The sequence below is a fragment of the Callorhinus ursinus genome, unplaced genomic scaffold (assembly GCF_003265705.2).
Source record: "Callorhinus ursinus isolate GAN/ISIS: 27379988/994484 unplaced genomic scaffold, GSC_fseal_2.0 scaffold7, whole genome shotgun sequence".
In the NCBI taxonomy this organism is placed as follows: Eukaryota; Metazoa; Chordata; class Mammalia; order Carnivora; family Otariidae; genus Callorhinus; species Callorhinus ursinus.
In genome coordinates this window covers 75,645,962-75,664,199 of record NW_027397069.1, presented here as the reverse complement: position 1 = coordinate 75,664,199, position 18,238 = coordinate 75,645,962, and the positions used below count along the sequence as shown (strand labels likewise).

At 38.2% G+C, this 18,238-nt stretch overlaps 1 protein-coding gene across 2 annotated transcripts in view; it reads right to left on the bottom strand.

The window, feature by feature from the left end:
• PSPC1 (paraspeckle component 1) overlaps positions 1–18,238 on the bottom strand; it is a 70,436-nt gene that overhangs the window by 43,166 nt on the left and 9,032 nt on the right. For both annotated transcript variants that reach the window (XM_073894816.1, XM_025875236.2), the window contains exon 3: positions 3,136–3,231. In XM_073894816.1, the coding sequence (XP_073750917.1) occupies positions 3,136–3,231 (96 nt within the window). The remainder of the gene's footprint in view (positions 1–3,135; positions 3,232–18,238) is intronic.

Genomic DNA, 18,238 nt, shown 5'->3' with positions numbered 1-18,238 from the left:
AGGCAGTCGCTTAACCAACTGAGCCACCCAGGCGCCCTAACATTTATTTCTTAAATGAATGAATAAAAGTTCAGCAAACAAATGACCAAAAAATTTTTTAAAAAAATAATGATCTATGAATGTACCTGAAATTCAAAGAATTTTTTCAATTATTCTCGCCTATCATAGCTTCTATTAAAAAATATTAGTAGTGGTGCCTGGGTGGCTCAATGGTTAAGTGTCTGCCTTCGGCTCAGTTCATGATCCCAGCGTCCTGGGATCGAGCCCCACATCAGGCTCTGTTTCTCCCTTTCCCACTCCCCCTGCTTGTGTTCCCTCTCTTGCTATATCTCTGTCAAATAAATAAAATCTTTAATAAATAAATAAATAAATAATATTAGTAAAAACATAATCCCTACCCCAGCAATGAAAGTATACAGGCCTTGCAATGCTAAATTTTAACTTTTATTTTAGGGTGGGGAGGGAAAGATGGGTAGGTGAGACAAATTTGGGACATAAAAGGTGAGGCTGTCACAGAAGAAAAGATGTAATAACAAGAAACAGCTTTACAGATTTTCAGAGGTACATAAGGAAAATCAAAGTTAACCATGATCTGGTATTCTGTACTTAAAAACAAGACTTAGACATTTTCTTTTTAAAACACTGGAAAAAGGAAAGGAATAGGGGAGATCAACCACCTACTCATTTTTCTGAAAGATTTATTAGCCAGTAGTTCCTAAATCAGACTTTGACTATAATCACAAATATTAAAAAATCTTCATTTTCTCCAAGGGGAACACTACTGAAACAATATGGATATGAGGAGTTAGAACTAAATTTGAATCATGGCACTTAGCCTTTGTGAACATTCCAATCTGAGCATAACTCTTTAGTAGCAAAACCAGAAATATGAGATCTTGTAAGGTTTGCTGGGTAATTAAATTATATAAATAAATATTTCTATATGCATATAAATTCCACTTTTTGTAACACCCTTATAATTCCAGTTCTCTTAATTCTTGAATCCAAAGCGCTAGTTCAAATTTGTAATGCTAAACTATAACCAACAAAAAAGTCAAGTGACTAGGAAATCATAGTAAGTCATTGAAAAATAGCATTGTATGAGAAATTAAAATGGTTCTGAATTACAACTGATTATACTACTGATCCTTCTCCCCTAAAATACTTTCTTCCCTTGCTTCCAGGACACACTGCCAGTTGATCCCCCTACAGCAATGACTGTTCCACTCTTGTCTTTGTTAATTCCTTCTATGCTTCCCCAACTCTATATACTGGAGTATTCCAGGGCTCAATCCTTTGACATAGTTATCTATCACATGTGGTAAGTGTAGCTCAGAAAGCTCATCTAAATTCCAGATGCAAATCCAACTACTTATTTGACATCTCCACTTGGGTTTTGGAAACCATCTCAAACTTAACATGTCTAAAACAAGGTTCCTGAACTTCCTCCCCCAAAAACGCTCCTCCTACAAGATTCTCCAGATCATTAGCAATTTCCATATTTCCACTTACTTCGGCCAAAAACCACATAATCATGCTTTTAACTCTTTTTATCCCACATCCATCAGCAAAATCCAAAGTCTGCTTTCAAACTATAGCCAGAATCTGACCACTTCTCACCATCACCACTGTGACCTCCATTTCAGCAGGCTCCTAAGTTACTATCCCCCACAATTCCATCCTTGGTTCTTTACAAATCTATTCTTAAAACAGGAGCCAAAAAAGCTACTGTTAAATTTAGGATTAAGTCACTACTCAAAATACAAAAGTCAGTTCAATAGCCAGCAAGGTAAAACAATCTACAGTCCTCCCAAGGTCCTATCTCTACCTCCTCCCTACTATTTCCCCTCCCTACTCACTATGCTCCAGGTAAACTGGCCTCTCTACTGTTCCTAGAACTTGCCAGAGTTCCCTCCAGGCCTTTATAGGTACTATTTCCTCTGCTGAGATCACTATTCTCTCTATTCCAGCCCACTTCTGATCCTGAATAGCTAGCTTCTTCCTCCCCACTACTTCAAGCTGTTAATCAAATGTCACCCACTAGGCAGACTTCCCAAACCACCTGTACAAAGAACACACTACTCTGCTCCACAGCATCCACTTTCCCCAGTCTTTCTGCTGTATTTGTTTTACTAATGTTATTGTTTACCCTCCTTACCACCCCCCACATAGCATGAATTTCTGGCCTATTTTGTTCACTGACACATCTCCTGCACCAGGCATATAACAAGTATTCATATTTCTCATTTAAATCAACTACAAAGAAAAACATTCAACTGCACTAAAAGAACGCTAATTAAAATAACATGCAGAAAATATCACTTTGAACAAAGGCTATCAAATCTTAAAATCATACATCCATCTTTTCGTCATGATGAAGAAAAATACCTTTATACATACACCAAGGAATGTAAATTGGTATATTTCTGGAAAACCATTTGCCAGTATTAATCAACTTTAAATATGCATACAATTTGATCTAAGCCTTTACACCTTATGTCAGTGAGTTTTTTAAATAGTAATTCTCACAATATATATTTTTTTTAAGATTTTATTTATGTATTTATTTATTTATTTGACAGATAGAGACAGTGAGAGAGGGAACACAAGCAGGAGGAGTGGGAAAGGGAAAAGCAGGCTTCCTGCCAAGCAGGGAGCCCGATGCAGGGCTTGATCCCAGGACTCTGGGATCATAACCTGAGCCGAAGGCAGACGCTTAATGACTAAGTCATCCAGGTGCCCCTAATATATGTTTTATAATTTTTGGTTCCTTATTTCTTGTATAACTCCACCACCAGAAATATAAGCAGTAGGAACACAAAAACAGCTCAAAGTTGCACTGACAGCACGTGGAACAGTGCGTAGCACAAAAGCCCTCCAGTATTTGTTGAATTCATGCTTGCAAATATGTTAGTTTTACCTACAGACACCCATCCCAGTTATAAAAGTAGACTCAGAATTCTAAGTTAATGTTCTATCCATATATAAAAAAAGAATACCATTCATGTAGACCAGGCCACTCTATTAACCAGATTATATGACTGAACAGAACACCTTAGAATCTAACAATACTTGATAACAGATGTGATAATATCCTTGATATCACATATCTAAAATATCTTAACAAAATCTTACTTATGATATTGTTGGGTTTTCTGCATTAGTTTCTCCGGCAAGCCATCTTCATCATCAAACTGCTCCATAGGCTCCACAATGACTGGACGAGGGGTCCTGGGTAGGTAAAATTGTAAGAGTTTAATACAGTGTCTGGAATTAACATCTCCCTAGAAATTCTTTGTAATAATTCCAAGATATATACATGCGAAATTTCTCTCTTTGAGAATAAATATACTCTTGAGTCAATAAACATTTACTGCATCAGATACAAGTAAACATCTAAGTCAGACAAAGATGAATGCTTTTTAGAGCATGCCCCATTCAAGACAGAGTAAATCAACATCTTTGAACCTGTATAATCACTGTAGTTAACTTTTACAAATTATGATGGAAAAGAATGAGTACCTAATTCATGTTTTATGTGGAATCATCATCCCCATATCCCACCACCTCAAATTCCCACCTCCCAGCCTCCCTGTGTCTAACCAAGTCTTGTTCAGAAAAGTCTTTCTAAAACCTAAAATGAGGGATGCCTGGGTGGCTCAGGAGGTTAAGCGTCTGACTTCAGGTCAGGTGATGATCCCAGGGTCCTGGGATCGAGAAATGCATTGGGCTCCCTGCTCAGCAAGGAGCCTGCTTCTCCCTCTCCCTGCTTGTGCGTGCTCTCTCTGGCAAATAAATAAATAAAATCTTAACACAAAAACACCCTAAAATGACATCTAAAATACATCAGTCAAGCAGCCAGGCAGCTAAGCAAAAGGGAAGGAGGGGAGTCAGAAGACACAGACACGTTCAAGGTGGAGGTTGGGGGCAGGGGGAAGCAAGAGTGGGTGATGAAAGATACGACTTGTAAATGCTCCTTCTTTACTACTTTTCTAAGTAAAACAAAAGGATGGGAAAGCTCATTGAGGAAGACAAAACAAGGAAATGAAATAGATATCAGATGATATGCTGATATTAAAATTTCCTCGCTATTATTCATTAACTTTGTAAGGCTTTTATAGCCAAGCACAGAATTTTAAAACCACCACCACTGAAAGTACCCATGTATATTTTTTAACAATACACTTTCTTGTAGCTTAGACTGGACTCATTTCCAAAATGATGCAAAAGTATTTCTACCATTTTTCCAAATTAGCAAATACCAAGACTGATGTGTTTTCAGTGATAAAAGAATGCACTGGATTCATTTTTGTCAAAGAGGATATTGTGGCCTGTCCAAGGAATGGATCAGGGATGATCAGCTGTATGAGAAAGAAGCACCTAAGGATTTATAGATCCTGTCAAACTGTTGCTGATATCATCATCACAGCTGGGACTGTTATCATTGCTATCAACACAATCACCTTCATGTCATCTGTAATAATACCCCTGGAGGGCCTGGCTGCCTAACCCAGTGGAGAAGAGGCTTTGGTTGTTCCTGCTCCTGCCACCCAACTGTCTCACACACACACAGATAAATATAGCATATTCATTTGACAGGATCAAACTGGCATCTGTACATGAAGATCCATATCAAACTTTCTTATGGTTTGTCCCTTCTACTGATACCAGAGCATCTCCTCTGGTTGTTAATTATGTTTACTTTTTGGAACTACGTAAGCCTAACCAAAAATAAAAGATCTTTGCCTAAGTTAAAATTTCTTTTCCCTTGCTATCAGTCTCTCACTATGCAAATAATAGTAATAACTATTGCAGTAGTAAATCTGTGCATTAACACAAGGGCTAAGAGGTGAAGGGGTTTTCTGGATTCCAAAAGCTTCCCTTTACAAATAAATGAAGATCCTGAGAATAACAGACTTTTAAATCCTAAACTGCTATTAAAAATGATTACCAGGGGGGCGGGGGGGCGCCCGGGTGGCTCAGTCGTTAAGCGTCTGCCTTCGGCTCAGGTTATGATCCCAGTGTCCTGGGATCGAGCCCCGCATGGGGCTCCCTGCTCAGCGGGAAGCCTGCTTCTCCCTCTCCCACTCCCTCTGCTTGTGTTCCCTCTCTTGCTGTGTCTCTGTCAAATAAATAAAATAAAAATCTTTAAAAAAAAAAAATGATTACTGGGGTACCTGGGTGGCTCAGTCGGTTAAGCACTGGACTCTTGATTTCAGCTCAGGTCATGACCTCAGGGTCATGGTACTGAACCCCACGACGGGCTCCACACTCAGGGTGGAGTGTGCTTGTTCCTTTCTCTACTCCTCCCCTTGCTTTCCCGCGTTCTTTTGCCCTCCCAAATAAATAAAATCTTTTTTAAAAAAGGAGAGCGAGAAAGAAAAATGATTATTAAAAATGATTCCTTTGGTGGGGGCACCTGGCTGGCTCAGTTGGTGGAGCATGCAACTCTTGATCTGAGGGTTTTGAGTTTGAGCCCCATGTTGGGTATAAAGGTTACTTAAAAATAAAATCTTTATTAAAAAAAATGACTCCTGGGCTAGTAAAGACATTTTAAATATATTTTTTAAAGATTTTATTTATTTATTTGACAGAGAGATAAAGCCAGAGAGCACAAGTGGAATGAATGGCAGAGGGAGAGGGAGAAGCAGGCTCCCCACTGAGCAGGGAGCTCCATGTGGGGCTCAATCCTAGGCCCCTAGGATCATGACCTGAGCTGAAGGCAGACGCTCAACCGAATGAGCCACCCAGGCACCCCACTAGTAAAGACATTTTAGACAGAAAAGGCAACAGAAGCAGGTGTGGAATACCTTGGGGTGGTGGACACAAGGGGATTATAGAAACCTCAGATAAACTGAGTGGAAACCCAAAAGAAAAGAGCCTTACAAGCCTCAATTTCAAAGGTGATAACTCATATCCAACATCTAAAAATTGAAGTGTGGTCAAGACTGAGTAAATATAGCCTCAAAGATCACATGCAACCCAATGAAGTAGAAGAAAATAGCTGAGAGTTCCTGAACCCATAGGAGGACCCAAAGAGGCCCAAGGACAAACAGAAGAAGATGCACTACATTGACCACTTACCCAATGGAAGCCACAGCAGGACCACAAACATCAAAATAATAATAGGACCAGATAAGAACTCCTCAGCAGAGGCCAACAAAGAAAAACTCACCCCTCCACTTCAATACCAGAAGGTCACTATCCCCCAAGAGAAAAATCAGAAAAGGAGACTCAAGAAGGAAAACATACTAAGTAAATCACACTCAGAACATGACAGAATTACTTAGAATTGACAAGATTAATTTTATGAAGTCAAGGAAATGAACAAAATTAGAGAATATAATGACATCTCTACTATACTCTCAAATAATGTTGAGTTTGTAACTATAAATTTTCAGTTTTCAACATATGAATATGGGCCACCAGACATACTTAAGACATGGGGGTGAATACAGCCCTCTGAGACAAAACTTGAGCAATACAAACAAATGTTATATATTTATACCTTGTTCCTGGAATTTCATTTCTAAGGAGATACATGAATAAGTGAGGAAAGATCAGTCAGCCACAACCACATTCACCATATTACATAAAACAAAGAGACCATATGTAGTGTTCAAGAGAAGCCCTTAAGGGACTCTCTCATTTATTTTTTTTTGGTTGGGTTATATGCTAAAATGTGAACACTTATGGTTTCACTGTATGCACCACTCCCTGTAAAAATTCCCCCTTGTCCATTATCTCACACTTCTTGTTTATTTCACTTTGATCTCTGTCGTTAAAAAAAAAGGTGTTTTTTTTTTTTAAAGATTTATCTGAAAAAGAGAGCGCATGTGAGTGAGGGGAGGGGCAGGGGGAGAGGGAGACAGACAATCTCAAGCAGACTCCCCACTAAGCTTGGAGCTAGAACCCAATGCAGGGGCTCAATCTCATAACCCATGAGATCATGACCTAAACTGAATTCAAGAATTGAATGCTTGGGGCGCCAGGGTGGCTCAGTTGTTACGCATCTGCCTTCGGCTCAGGTCATGATCCCAGGGTCCTGATTCAAGCCCCGCATCAGGCTCCCTGCTCCGCGGGAAGCCTGCTTCTCCCCCTCCCACTCCCCCTGCTTGTGTTCCCTCTCTCGCTGTATCTCTCTCTGTGAAATAAATAAATCTTAAAAAAAAAGATTTAAAAAAAAAAAAGAGTTGGATGCTTAACCAACTTGAGCCACCCAGGTGCCCCTAAAAAAGGTTTTTAAAACCTAATTTAAATTCTGTGTATAGGTACAATTACTTATTTACTTTTTATAAATGTAGGAAAATACTTCATAGAAAAAAAGACTAAAAGGAAGCAAATCAAATTGGTCAACCATTAATGTTAAAATCTGGAGTTGTTATCTGTACAGTTTTTCTTCTCCTCCCTTTGCCCCCAAATTAACCAATCATTAGTTTGGTTGTAATATTGATACTTGTCCATAGTAACTTTCATGTAAGTCAGTCAGTCCTGTGAAATCCTATCATTTGGAAGGGATCTCTGATCATATTCCATAAACATCTCTTCAGATTTTCCTTTCTGCTAGATATACATAATTTTACATAAAATGAATCACCTATCCATGCTTTCTTCAGAAATCCTGTTATCACTCAATAAAAAAATGGCACAAAAAAAATAAATAAAAATTAAAATTAAAAAATGGCACCATTTCAGACGTATGTAATGCACCATAATTTTTTAACCATAGATATTGGTGGACATTTAAGGTTTCCATGTTTTCTGAAATGGTACATAAAGACTTAAGATATTTTTGACTGACCTTTCTCACTTGTTCAAATATCTCTTTAGAAGCAGAAGGGTGAGAACAAGGTATTATATATACAGTACTAAAAACATAATGGCTTAAAAAATGATGCAACATCTTCTGTATGGAATTAAAAAATGATTATGTAATGATGACAGTTTGTTTCACTGCTACATAATCCTTGTAGATATATACCATTTTGCAGGATTTTTCAATTTTAGTCTTTAATATAGTTGAGAATTGAAGAATAATGATAAAATAATTCTTAGAATGATGAAATAAGATGTTTTATGATAGAGGAAAAATAAAATGACTAGGACCTGATATTATCTTAGATTATAAAACTACCCAATGGAGGGGCACCTGGGTGGCTCAGTCGTTAAGCACCTGCCTTCGGCTCAGGTCATGATCCCAGGGTCCTGGGATCGAGTCCCGCATCGGGCTCCCTGCTCCTTGGGAGCCTGCTTCTCCCTCTCTCTCTCCCCCTGCTTGTGTTCCCTCTCTCGCTGTGTCTCTCTCTGTCAAATAAATAAAATCTTTAAAAAAAAAAAAAAAAACTACCCAATGGACCCATATGGTAAATTTTAAGAAAAAAAAGTAAGTTTAAATATTCTTTTTGTTCTTTTGAGGACCTCTAAGAAATAATAAAATATCTTACAAATAATTAAGACTTCTCAAAAAAGAAAGTATAAAACCAAAATTGGACCCAATTGACACTGACCATATTATAAGGCTTAAGGGTGCTTTTCTGGAAAGATTAAAGAGCAATTTATACTTCCACCATCAGCAGGTATGCTTAGATAACTCTTGTGTTTCCTATTTATATAAGCAAAAGCAATATTACAATACTGTTTTTATTAAGGAAATATTTCTTCTGTGGAGCACCTAGGTGGCTCAGTCGTTAAGCGTCTGCCTTCGGCTCAAGTCATGACCCCAGGGTCCTGGGATCAAGCCCCGCATCAGGCTCCCTGCTCAGCAGGAAGCCTGCTTCTCCCTCTCTCACTCCCTCTGCTTGTGTTCCCTCTCTCGCTGTGTGTCTCTCTGTCAAATAAATTTAAAAAAAAAGAAATATTTCTTCTGAATAAAAGAATCCCATTTAATGGAAAGATGTGATGAAGCAAACAAAATGATGGAAAAGTAATCTTTTTGAAGGAGTATAAAATAGGAAAGTTATAAAAAAAATTATTAATGGAACAATCACTTGTATACAAAAAAGAGTTAAAAAAATAGGCCTAAAATGGCTATGCCACCACCCTAAAAGATAAGGCTGTTTTCTGTGCCAAAACTGTACAAACAATGTGGTTTACGTTGAATATAAACCATCTAAGTTTCCTTCCTTCATGGGGTCCTAAATTCTGGTATCTTCCAGGTAGAGGAAACTTTTAAAACTGACACTCTACCCTCTACTCCACCAACCCTTTGCACACACCACTGGGGTCAGTTCAGCTTCACTTGGTAGTAAGCACTTCATTGTGTTGTCTCAACTAATTGCTGGAGAAATTAAGACAAGTCCTGTGTTACTCACCTGGAAAAGGACTCTTGGAAGTAACAAGAGTTTTGTAACAATTTGCTACACTGTTTTATTTATAGAATATAAATACACACATTTATTTATATACTAAATTTATTTATAAATTTTTGAGCAGCTATTAGCATAGATGCATAGCCAATGCTCTGCCATAAACAGATGTGGGGTCTGCAATTTTAGTTTGTATTTCATTGAGATATAACTCACACACCATAAAATTGACCATTTTAAAGTACAGAGTTCAATGGGCTTCAGTATGTATAACCATCACTATGATCTAATGCCAGAACATCTTCACCACCCCAGAAAGAAACCCCAAACTCATTAGCTATCAATTCCCCATTTCCCTGAACCTCTGGCAACTACTAGTCTACTGCCTCTGTGGTATATACACCCTTTAAAAAAATTTTTTCAGGGAGGCGACTGGGTGGCTCAGTCGTTAAGTGCCTGCCTTCAGCTCAGGTCATGATCCCAGAGTCCTGGGATCGAGTCCCACATTGGGCTCCCTGCTCCGTGGGAAGCCTGCTTCTCCCTCTCCCGCTCCCCCTGCTTGTGTTCCCTCTCTAGCTGTCTCTCTGTGTCAAATAAATAAAATCTTTAAAAAATAATAAAAATTAAAATAAAATTAAAGTAAAAAATTTTTTTCAGGGCCCATGGCTGGCTCAGTCATTTGAGCATGTGACTCTTGATCTCAGGGTCATGAGTTCGAGCCCCATAGAGATTACTTTAAAAATTATAATAAAGAAATTTTTTTCATGAGTATTGCATTTCCTGGTGTCATGAAATATTCTTCACAAAATAACTACATACTAATCTACTATAAATATGATCTACTTAATCAATTCTCTATTAAGAAATTCAGATTTGGCCAATATTTTGTTATTAGAAATAAAGTGATAAACCACATATAGTGATATACCAAAACTTTGAGTCAAAATACTTACTTAAAATATACCTCCAACAGTCAAAGAATCTTAAGGTTTTTATACTCAGTAACTAAATCCCTCCCAGAAAGAGTAACCAATTTCCATCAGCGCTAGGAGTTATAAAATACTCAAGTAATTTCACTTTCACTCACTGAGTATTTTTAAATCTTTGCCAATACATTAAAAAAAAAAAAAAGATTTAGTCTGTCTCTGATTACCAACAAAAGATTATTTAAATATCTAGCTGTCAACCTAAAAAATGTGTCTCTCATGAATCAAAAGAAAGCACAGAACTGTAACTTAAGACTCTGAAGTGGTATCAGAAGCAAAACATTCTTTTCTCCCAAAAAGAAAAATAAAAGCAACAAGTAATTAGCAAATAAAGTAATGCTATGCACAGCAAGGATTTGAGCTACATCATGTAACACAGATTAAGAGGTTTCCTTCAAAGTTATTCTTTATAATTAATCTTGCCCTCATGAATCTTTGATTTTCTAATAACGTTTGGGTTACCAAACTTCAATTGGTTTAAAAAGGAACCATTTAAGAGGTGCCTGGCTGGATCAGTTGGAGGAGTGTGTAACTCTTGGTCTTGGGGCTGTGAGTTCGAGCTCCATGATAGGTACAGAGACCACTTAAATAAATAAAACTTTAAAAAAAAAGGGGGGGAACCATCTTTTTAAACTTTTTCCATGGAAATTCCAGAATACATTTGCCCCATAAAAATCTATACCTGGGGGGGGCGCCTACCTGGCTCTGTCAATGGAGCATGCAACTCTTGATTTTGAGGATCTGAGTTCAAGCCCTACACTGAGTGTAGACATCACTTAAAAAATTTTTAAAACTTAAGAAAAAAAAAAATCTATACTCAGGAAACAAAGAACAACCAAACATTTATGGTCCATAATGTTTGCCACAAGGTTAGTTATTACAGCAAAAAAGGGCAACAACCTAAATGTCTAATAATAGAATGTCTATTGTCCAAAAAAGGAATAAAGTCCGGCATAGCTGTAACAAACCATGTATTTTTAATAATATCAAAAAGACTCACAATATAACAGTCAGGTAAACTTAATAAAAAGAAAAGGATGCTGGGCACCTGGGTGGCTCAGTCATTAAGCACCTGCCTTCGAGTCAGATGATCCCAGGGTCCTGGGATCGAGCCCCACATCGGGCTCCCTGCTCGGCGGGAAGCCTGCTTCTCCCTCTCCTTCTCCCTCTCCCCCTGCTTGTGTTCCCTCTCTCGCTGTCTCTGTGAAATAAATAAAATCTTTAAAAAAAAAAAAAGATGCTTAGTAATAAGGAGAAATTCTTCTATTTATCACAAATAAATTAATCCCAAAGTAGGTTAGTGATGTAAAGGCAAGAGTCTAAAATAAAGTGTCTTGGAATCTTCACTCCTACAAAGCTAAGAGTTTAATAAGTATAAACCCTCAAAAGCCTAAGAGGAAAACAAATCCAAAATGAAGAAATTCTGAAAAACACTTGTCCTGGACTCTTCAAAAATGTCAATATCACAACACCAACATTTTTGTCATTTGGGAAACGTAAGATAAAAGGAAATTACAGCCATAACAACTAAATTCAATGTGTGATCTTTGAATAGATTACAAACAGTTATAAAGGACACTACTAAGGAATAGGAGAAATTTAAATATAGACTGTATATTAGATAACATATAGACATATCTCACTTTATTGTACTTTGATTTACTGGGTTTCACAGATACTGCAGTTTTTTTTTTAGAAATAGAAGGGTTAAAAAAGAAATAGAAATAGAAGGGTTTTGGGAACCCTGCATTGAGCAAATCTATTGGCATCATTTTTTTTCAATAGTATTTGTTCATTTTGTGTCTCTGTCACATCTTAGTAACTGTCAGAGAATGTCAAACTTTTTCATTATTATGTTTGTTAGGGTCACCTATTATCAGTGATCTTTGATGTCACTTTTGTAATTGTTTAGGGGGGTGACATGAACCACATCCATGTAAGACCGCAAACTTACTCACTAAAAGTTATGTGTGCTCTTCCTGTTCCGCTGACCAGATGTTCCTCTATCTCTCCCTCTCCTTGGGTGTTTCCCTACTCCCTGAGACACAACAATATTGAAATTAGGCCAATAAACTACCCTTCAATGGTCTCTATGTGTTCAAGTCAAAGGTAAACTTGTACCTCTCTCACTATAAATAAAAAGCTAGAAATGATTAAACTTAGTGAGGAAGGTATGCCAAAAAGCTGAGACAGGCTGAAAGCTAGGGCTTCTTGCACCAAACATGAGCCAAGTTGTGACTGCAAAGGAAAAGTCCTTGAAGTGCTACTCTAGTGAACACACAAATGAGAAAACAAAACATTACAGAGGCGCCTGAGTTGCTCAGTCACTTAAGAGTCTGCCCTTGGCTCAGGTCATGATCCCTGGGTCCTGGGACTAAGCCCCGCATTAGGCTCCCCGCTCAACAAGAAACCTGGTTTTCCCTCTACCCCCTGCTCATGCTCTCCCTATCTCTCTCTCAAATAAATAAAATCCTTAAAAAAAATTAGTGATTACTGCCGATATGGAGGATGTTTCAGTGGTCTCGATAGAATATCAAACCAGCCACAACAGTCCCTTAACCCAAAACCTCATCTAGAGCAAGGCCTTAACTCTCCTGGATTCTATAAAGGCAGAGAGAGGTGAGGAAGCTGCAGAAAAAAGTTTGAAACTAGCCAAGGCTCAGTCATCAGGTTTAAGGAAAAAAGCCATCTCTATAACATAAAAGTACAAGGTGAAGCAGCAAGTGCTAATGAAGAAGCTTTATTAAGTTACCCAGAAGATCTAGCTTAGATAATTAAAGTGGGTACACTAAACCACAGATTTTTTAATGTAGATTAAATAACCTTGTACTAGAAGATGCCATCTAGGACATTCACAGCCATAGATGAGAAGTCAATGCCTGGGGCGCCTGGGTGGCTCAGATGGTTAAGCATCTGCCTTCGGCTCAGGTCATGATCCCAGGGTCCTGGGATCGAGTCCCGCATCGGGCTCCCTGCTCCTTGGGAGCCTGCTTCTCTCTCTGCCTCTCTGTCTCTCATGAATAAATAAATAAAATCTATAAAAAAAAAAAAAAAAAGAAGTCAATGCCTGGATTCAAAGGACAGGCCGACTATCTTGTAAGGGGCTAACGCAGCCTGGTGACCTGAAGATGAAGCCAATGCTCACCGACCATTCTGAAAATCCTAGGGCCCTTAAAAATTATGTTCAATCCACTCTGCCTGTGCTCTACACATAGAACAACAAAGGCTGGATGACAGCACATCTACTTACAACACGACTGAATATTCTAAGCCCACTGCTGAGATCTACTGATCAGTAAAAAAAGATTCCTTTCAAAATACTGCTGCTCCTTGACAATGTGCCTGGTCACCCAAGAGGTGTGATGGCGATATACAACAAGATTAATGTTGTTTTCATGCCTGCTGACACAACATCCATCCTGCAGCCCCACAGATCAAGGAGCAATTTCAACTTTCAGGTCTTATTATTTAATAAATACATTTCATAAGGCTATAGCTGCCTTAGACAGTGATTCCTCTGATACATCTGGGCAAAGCAGAATGAGAAACTTCTAGAAAGGATTCACCATTCTAGATACCATTAAGAACATCTGTGCTTCATGGGAAGCACGGGAAGAGGTCTAACTATCAACACTAACAGGAGTTTGGAAGAAGTTGATTCCAACCTAACCCTCATGGATGCCTTTCCGCTGAGGGGTTCAAGACATCAGTGGGGGAAGTAAATGCAGATGTGGTGGAAACAGCAAGCAAACTAGAAGCGGGGCCTGAAGATGGGACCACACTGATGCAATCCCATGATAAAACTAACGAATGAGGTGTAAAGAAAGTGGTTTCTGGAGATGGACTCTACTCCTGGTGAAGATGCTGTGAAGACTGTTGAAATGACAAGGAACTTAGCATATTACATAAATGCAGTTGGTAACACATCAGCAGGGTTTGAGAGAAATGACTCCCAATTTTGAAAGAAGTTCTACTGTGGGTAAAATGGTATCAAACAGCACCACATGCTATAGAAAAATCTTGCCTGCAAGGAAGACTATTCATGCGGCAAATTTCAGTATCATCTTATTTTAAGAAATTGCCACAACCACCCCAACCTTCAGCAACTACCAACCTGATCAGTATTTTTTTAATTAAGGCATGCACATTCTTTTAAACATAATGCTATTTCACACTTAATGAACTATAATTTACAGGTGTGAATATAACTTGTATGTACTGGGAAACCAAAGAATTCATTTGACACACTTTATTGTGACATTCACTTTACAGCACTGGTCTAGATCTGAATCTGCAGTATCTCCAAGGTATGTCTATATTGAATAAATGTTAGATTTCTTCAGGATAACAGTTATAACTTTTAAGAAAATATTCTTAACAGATGCATATCAAGTACTGTATTCAGGGATAAAGTATGACGTCTGTACCTGACTCTCAAAAGAATTAGCCAAAAAAACAAAAAATCCAAAACTGTATGTATATGGTGAAATAAAACATGTGTCAAAATGCTAACAATTAATGAATGTAGACACCATATATAGTAACATTAAAGGGTTGTTTTAAAGCGAAAATGTCGGGCGCCTAGGTGGCTCAGTTGGTTAAGCCACTGCCTTTGGCTCAGGTCATGATCCTGGAGTACCAGGATGGAGTCCCACATCGGGCTCCCTTCTCAGAGGGGAGTCTGCTTCTCCCTCTGACCCTCCTCCCTCTCACACTCTGTCTCTCATTCTCTCTCTCTCAAATAAATAAATAAAATCTTTAAAAAAAAAAAAAGCGAAAATGTCTTTTTCTAACTAAAATTGAAACACATGAGGCACCTGGTGGTTGAGTTGGTTGAGCGTCTGACTTCAGCTCCTGCCATGATCTCGGGGTTCTGGAATGAGCCCCATGTGGGGCTCTGCACTCAGCAGGGAGTCCGCTTCTCCCTCTCACTCAGCCCCTCTCCCCCTGCTCGTGCACACTCTCTCTCTCAAATAAAATAAATCTTAAAAAAAAAAATTGAAAAATACATTTTTCTGCTTCTACGGAAACAACCCCAACATCATTTTTAGGGTATCAGTTAGCAATTGGTAAAAACACTGTATCTTGATTTAATTTAACCTATAATGGTCTGTAGGAAAAAAAAAAAAAACAGAACAGGGGTGCCTAGGTGGCTCAGTCGGTTAAGCTGCTGCCTTCGGCTGGGATTGTGATCCCAAGGTCCTAAGATCGAGCCCCATATTGGGCTCCTTGCTCAGCGGGGAACGTGCTTCTCCCTCTGCCTGCTGCTCCCCCGCTTGTGCTCCCCGCCCCTCTGTGTCAAATAATTAAAAAAAAAATCTTTAAGAAAAGAAAAAAAAAGAAAAGCTAGAGAGAGAAATTTAAGTAGTGAACAGCTAGCATTATGCCTACTCAATTCCTGTGTAGTTCAAAATCCCTATGATACCAATCCTATAAATCACCTGTATTATCCTTGATATCTGAGATTCAGTCAGTCTGTCAATAAATATTTGATTACCCAAAATGTACCAAGAAGACCGTACTTGGGGCTAGAGAATCAGAGTAAACAAAACCATCCCTGAAGTGTTCTAAAAGACCAGAACAAACAAATGAAAAAGAATGAGTAAACAAATAATTTTAAGAGCTAAGAAGGAAAAACACAATGCTGCCAGAAAGAATTAACAGAGGGAGCCCACTTTAGATAAGGCAGTGAGGAAATTCCTCTACATGAAGTTACATTTCAGCTGATACCAACTATTCAAACAGGGAAAGAGCATCCTGAGTTCCATTAAAAGGTTTAACTAAAAACAAAGTTCGGAGCAAGAACAGTCTATAAAAAATTCCACCTGTAGCACAAAATGAAAAGCAAGGGATATGGTGTCAGATTAAAATCCACCATTTATTAGTTGTGCAATCTTACACAAATTACTTAACATCTCTCAGCCAGTTTTCTCATCTGAAAAATGGAACAGTGCTATGAAAATCCAACATGTTTATGACTGTGAAGTGACAGATAATACAATGTTCAACACCTTGTCCATTCCCTCAGAACTGTTTTTAAATTATTCCAAAAGCTACCTGTAGGACATAAGTATTTCCCAATGCCTGGATGTAACTTTAAAAAAATACCAATTAATCAAAGCCTGCAGTGGAAAAAATACTAACCACATGCCTTGCCTCTTGCTTTATTTCCTTCCTTCCTTCATTAAATAACTATTATTAGCTTACTTTGTGGCCAGCAAAGAGACTACAGGCGCTAAGAGAGTATAATGCTAAGCAAAGTTAAGTCAGAGAAAGACAAATACCATATGATTTCGCTCATATGTGGAATTTAAGAAACAAAACAAAGGGAAAAAAAGAGACAAACCAAATAGCAGACTACAGAGAACAAAGAGATGGTTGGGGTGGAGGGGTGTGAATGGGTGAAATAGGTGAAGGGGACTAAGAGCACACTTATTTTGATGAACACTGAGTAAGATACACAATTGTTGAATACTATACGGTACACATGAAACTATTATAACACTGTATGTTAACTATACTGGACTTAAAGTAAATTTAATTAAAAAAAGAACATAGGTGCTAGGACTATAGTGTTGAACAAGACAAAGCCCTTGCCCTCATTGAACTTACATTCTACTGCAGAGAAAGACATACAAATTAAAACAGTAAATGCTATGACAAAAAATAAACTGGGAGAGGAGAGTATCAGTGACGCTGCAGAGGGGATGACTATATGAAGATAAAACTACTTCTCTGAGAAGATAACATCTTAGCAAAAGGTGAATAAAATGGAACAAGGCCTGTGATGTGGGGAGCAAGCATTCTCTTAAGCGAGAGGAACAAGACCAAAAAGTCACTGAAGGAGCAAATTGGCAGTGCTGTAAAACAGATGTAACATGAATTACAGCTTTAGCATGAATGGTTAACAGTCCAAAACAAACTGAAAATGCTTTACAAATCACCGAACTAAGCTGTGGGGCCAAAAACAAGATGTTTTATATTGTCTTTGATTCCAGTCCCCCAAACCCTAAAATATTTTAATGATCCCAACCAATATAGCAAATGGAAACACTTTATTACTAACAGAGAGAAAAGGAATCAATACAATAATCAACAAAGGAACTTTTACACTAAATGCAGTGTAAAGACTAAGGATGAACATCAAGAACTTTGTTGTGGGCAAACTGAAAGGAAAGGCATGTTAATATGGCAAGCGGTTTAATGACTATTACTTACAAGTATTTTTAAGTAAATGGGAGAGATACACCACATTCATGGAATGGAAAAGTCAGTATTGTAAAGATGTCAATATTCCCCAGAATGACCTGTACACTCAAGGCAATTTCAATCAAAAGCCCAGCAGAATTTTTTTAATTGACAAGTTGATTTTAAAATCAGTAAAAATAGGGGTGCCTAGGTGGCTCAGTCGTTAAGCGTCTGCCTTCGGCTCAGGTCATGATCCCAGGCTCCTGGGATCGAGCCCTGCATCGGGCTCCCTGCTTGGTGGGAAGCCTGCTTCTCCCTCTCCCACTCCCCCTGCTTGTGTTCCCTCTCTCACTGTGTCTCTCCCTGTCAAATAAATCAAATCTTTAAAAAAATAATAATAAAATAAGATCAGTAAAAATAATCTGAAATTAATGTAACACTGTACATTAACTATACTCAAATTGGGAAATAAACAGGTAGATAGATAAAATAAGTAAGGATATACAAAACAAGAATACCCAGAACAATTTTGAAAAAAGAAAAAAGTTAGGTGATACTACCTAATTTCAAACCTTAGCATAAAGTAATTAAGAAAGTACAGTATTGGTGTGGGGCACACCTGGCTGGCTCAGTCAGTAGAGCATACAACTACAACTCTTGATCTCAGAGTTGTCAATTTAAGCCCAATGTTGGGTGCAGAGATTACTTAAAAATAAAATCTTTAAGGGGCGCCTGGGTGGCTCAGTCGGTTAAGCATCT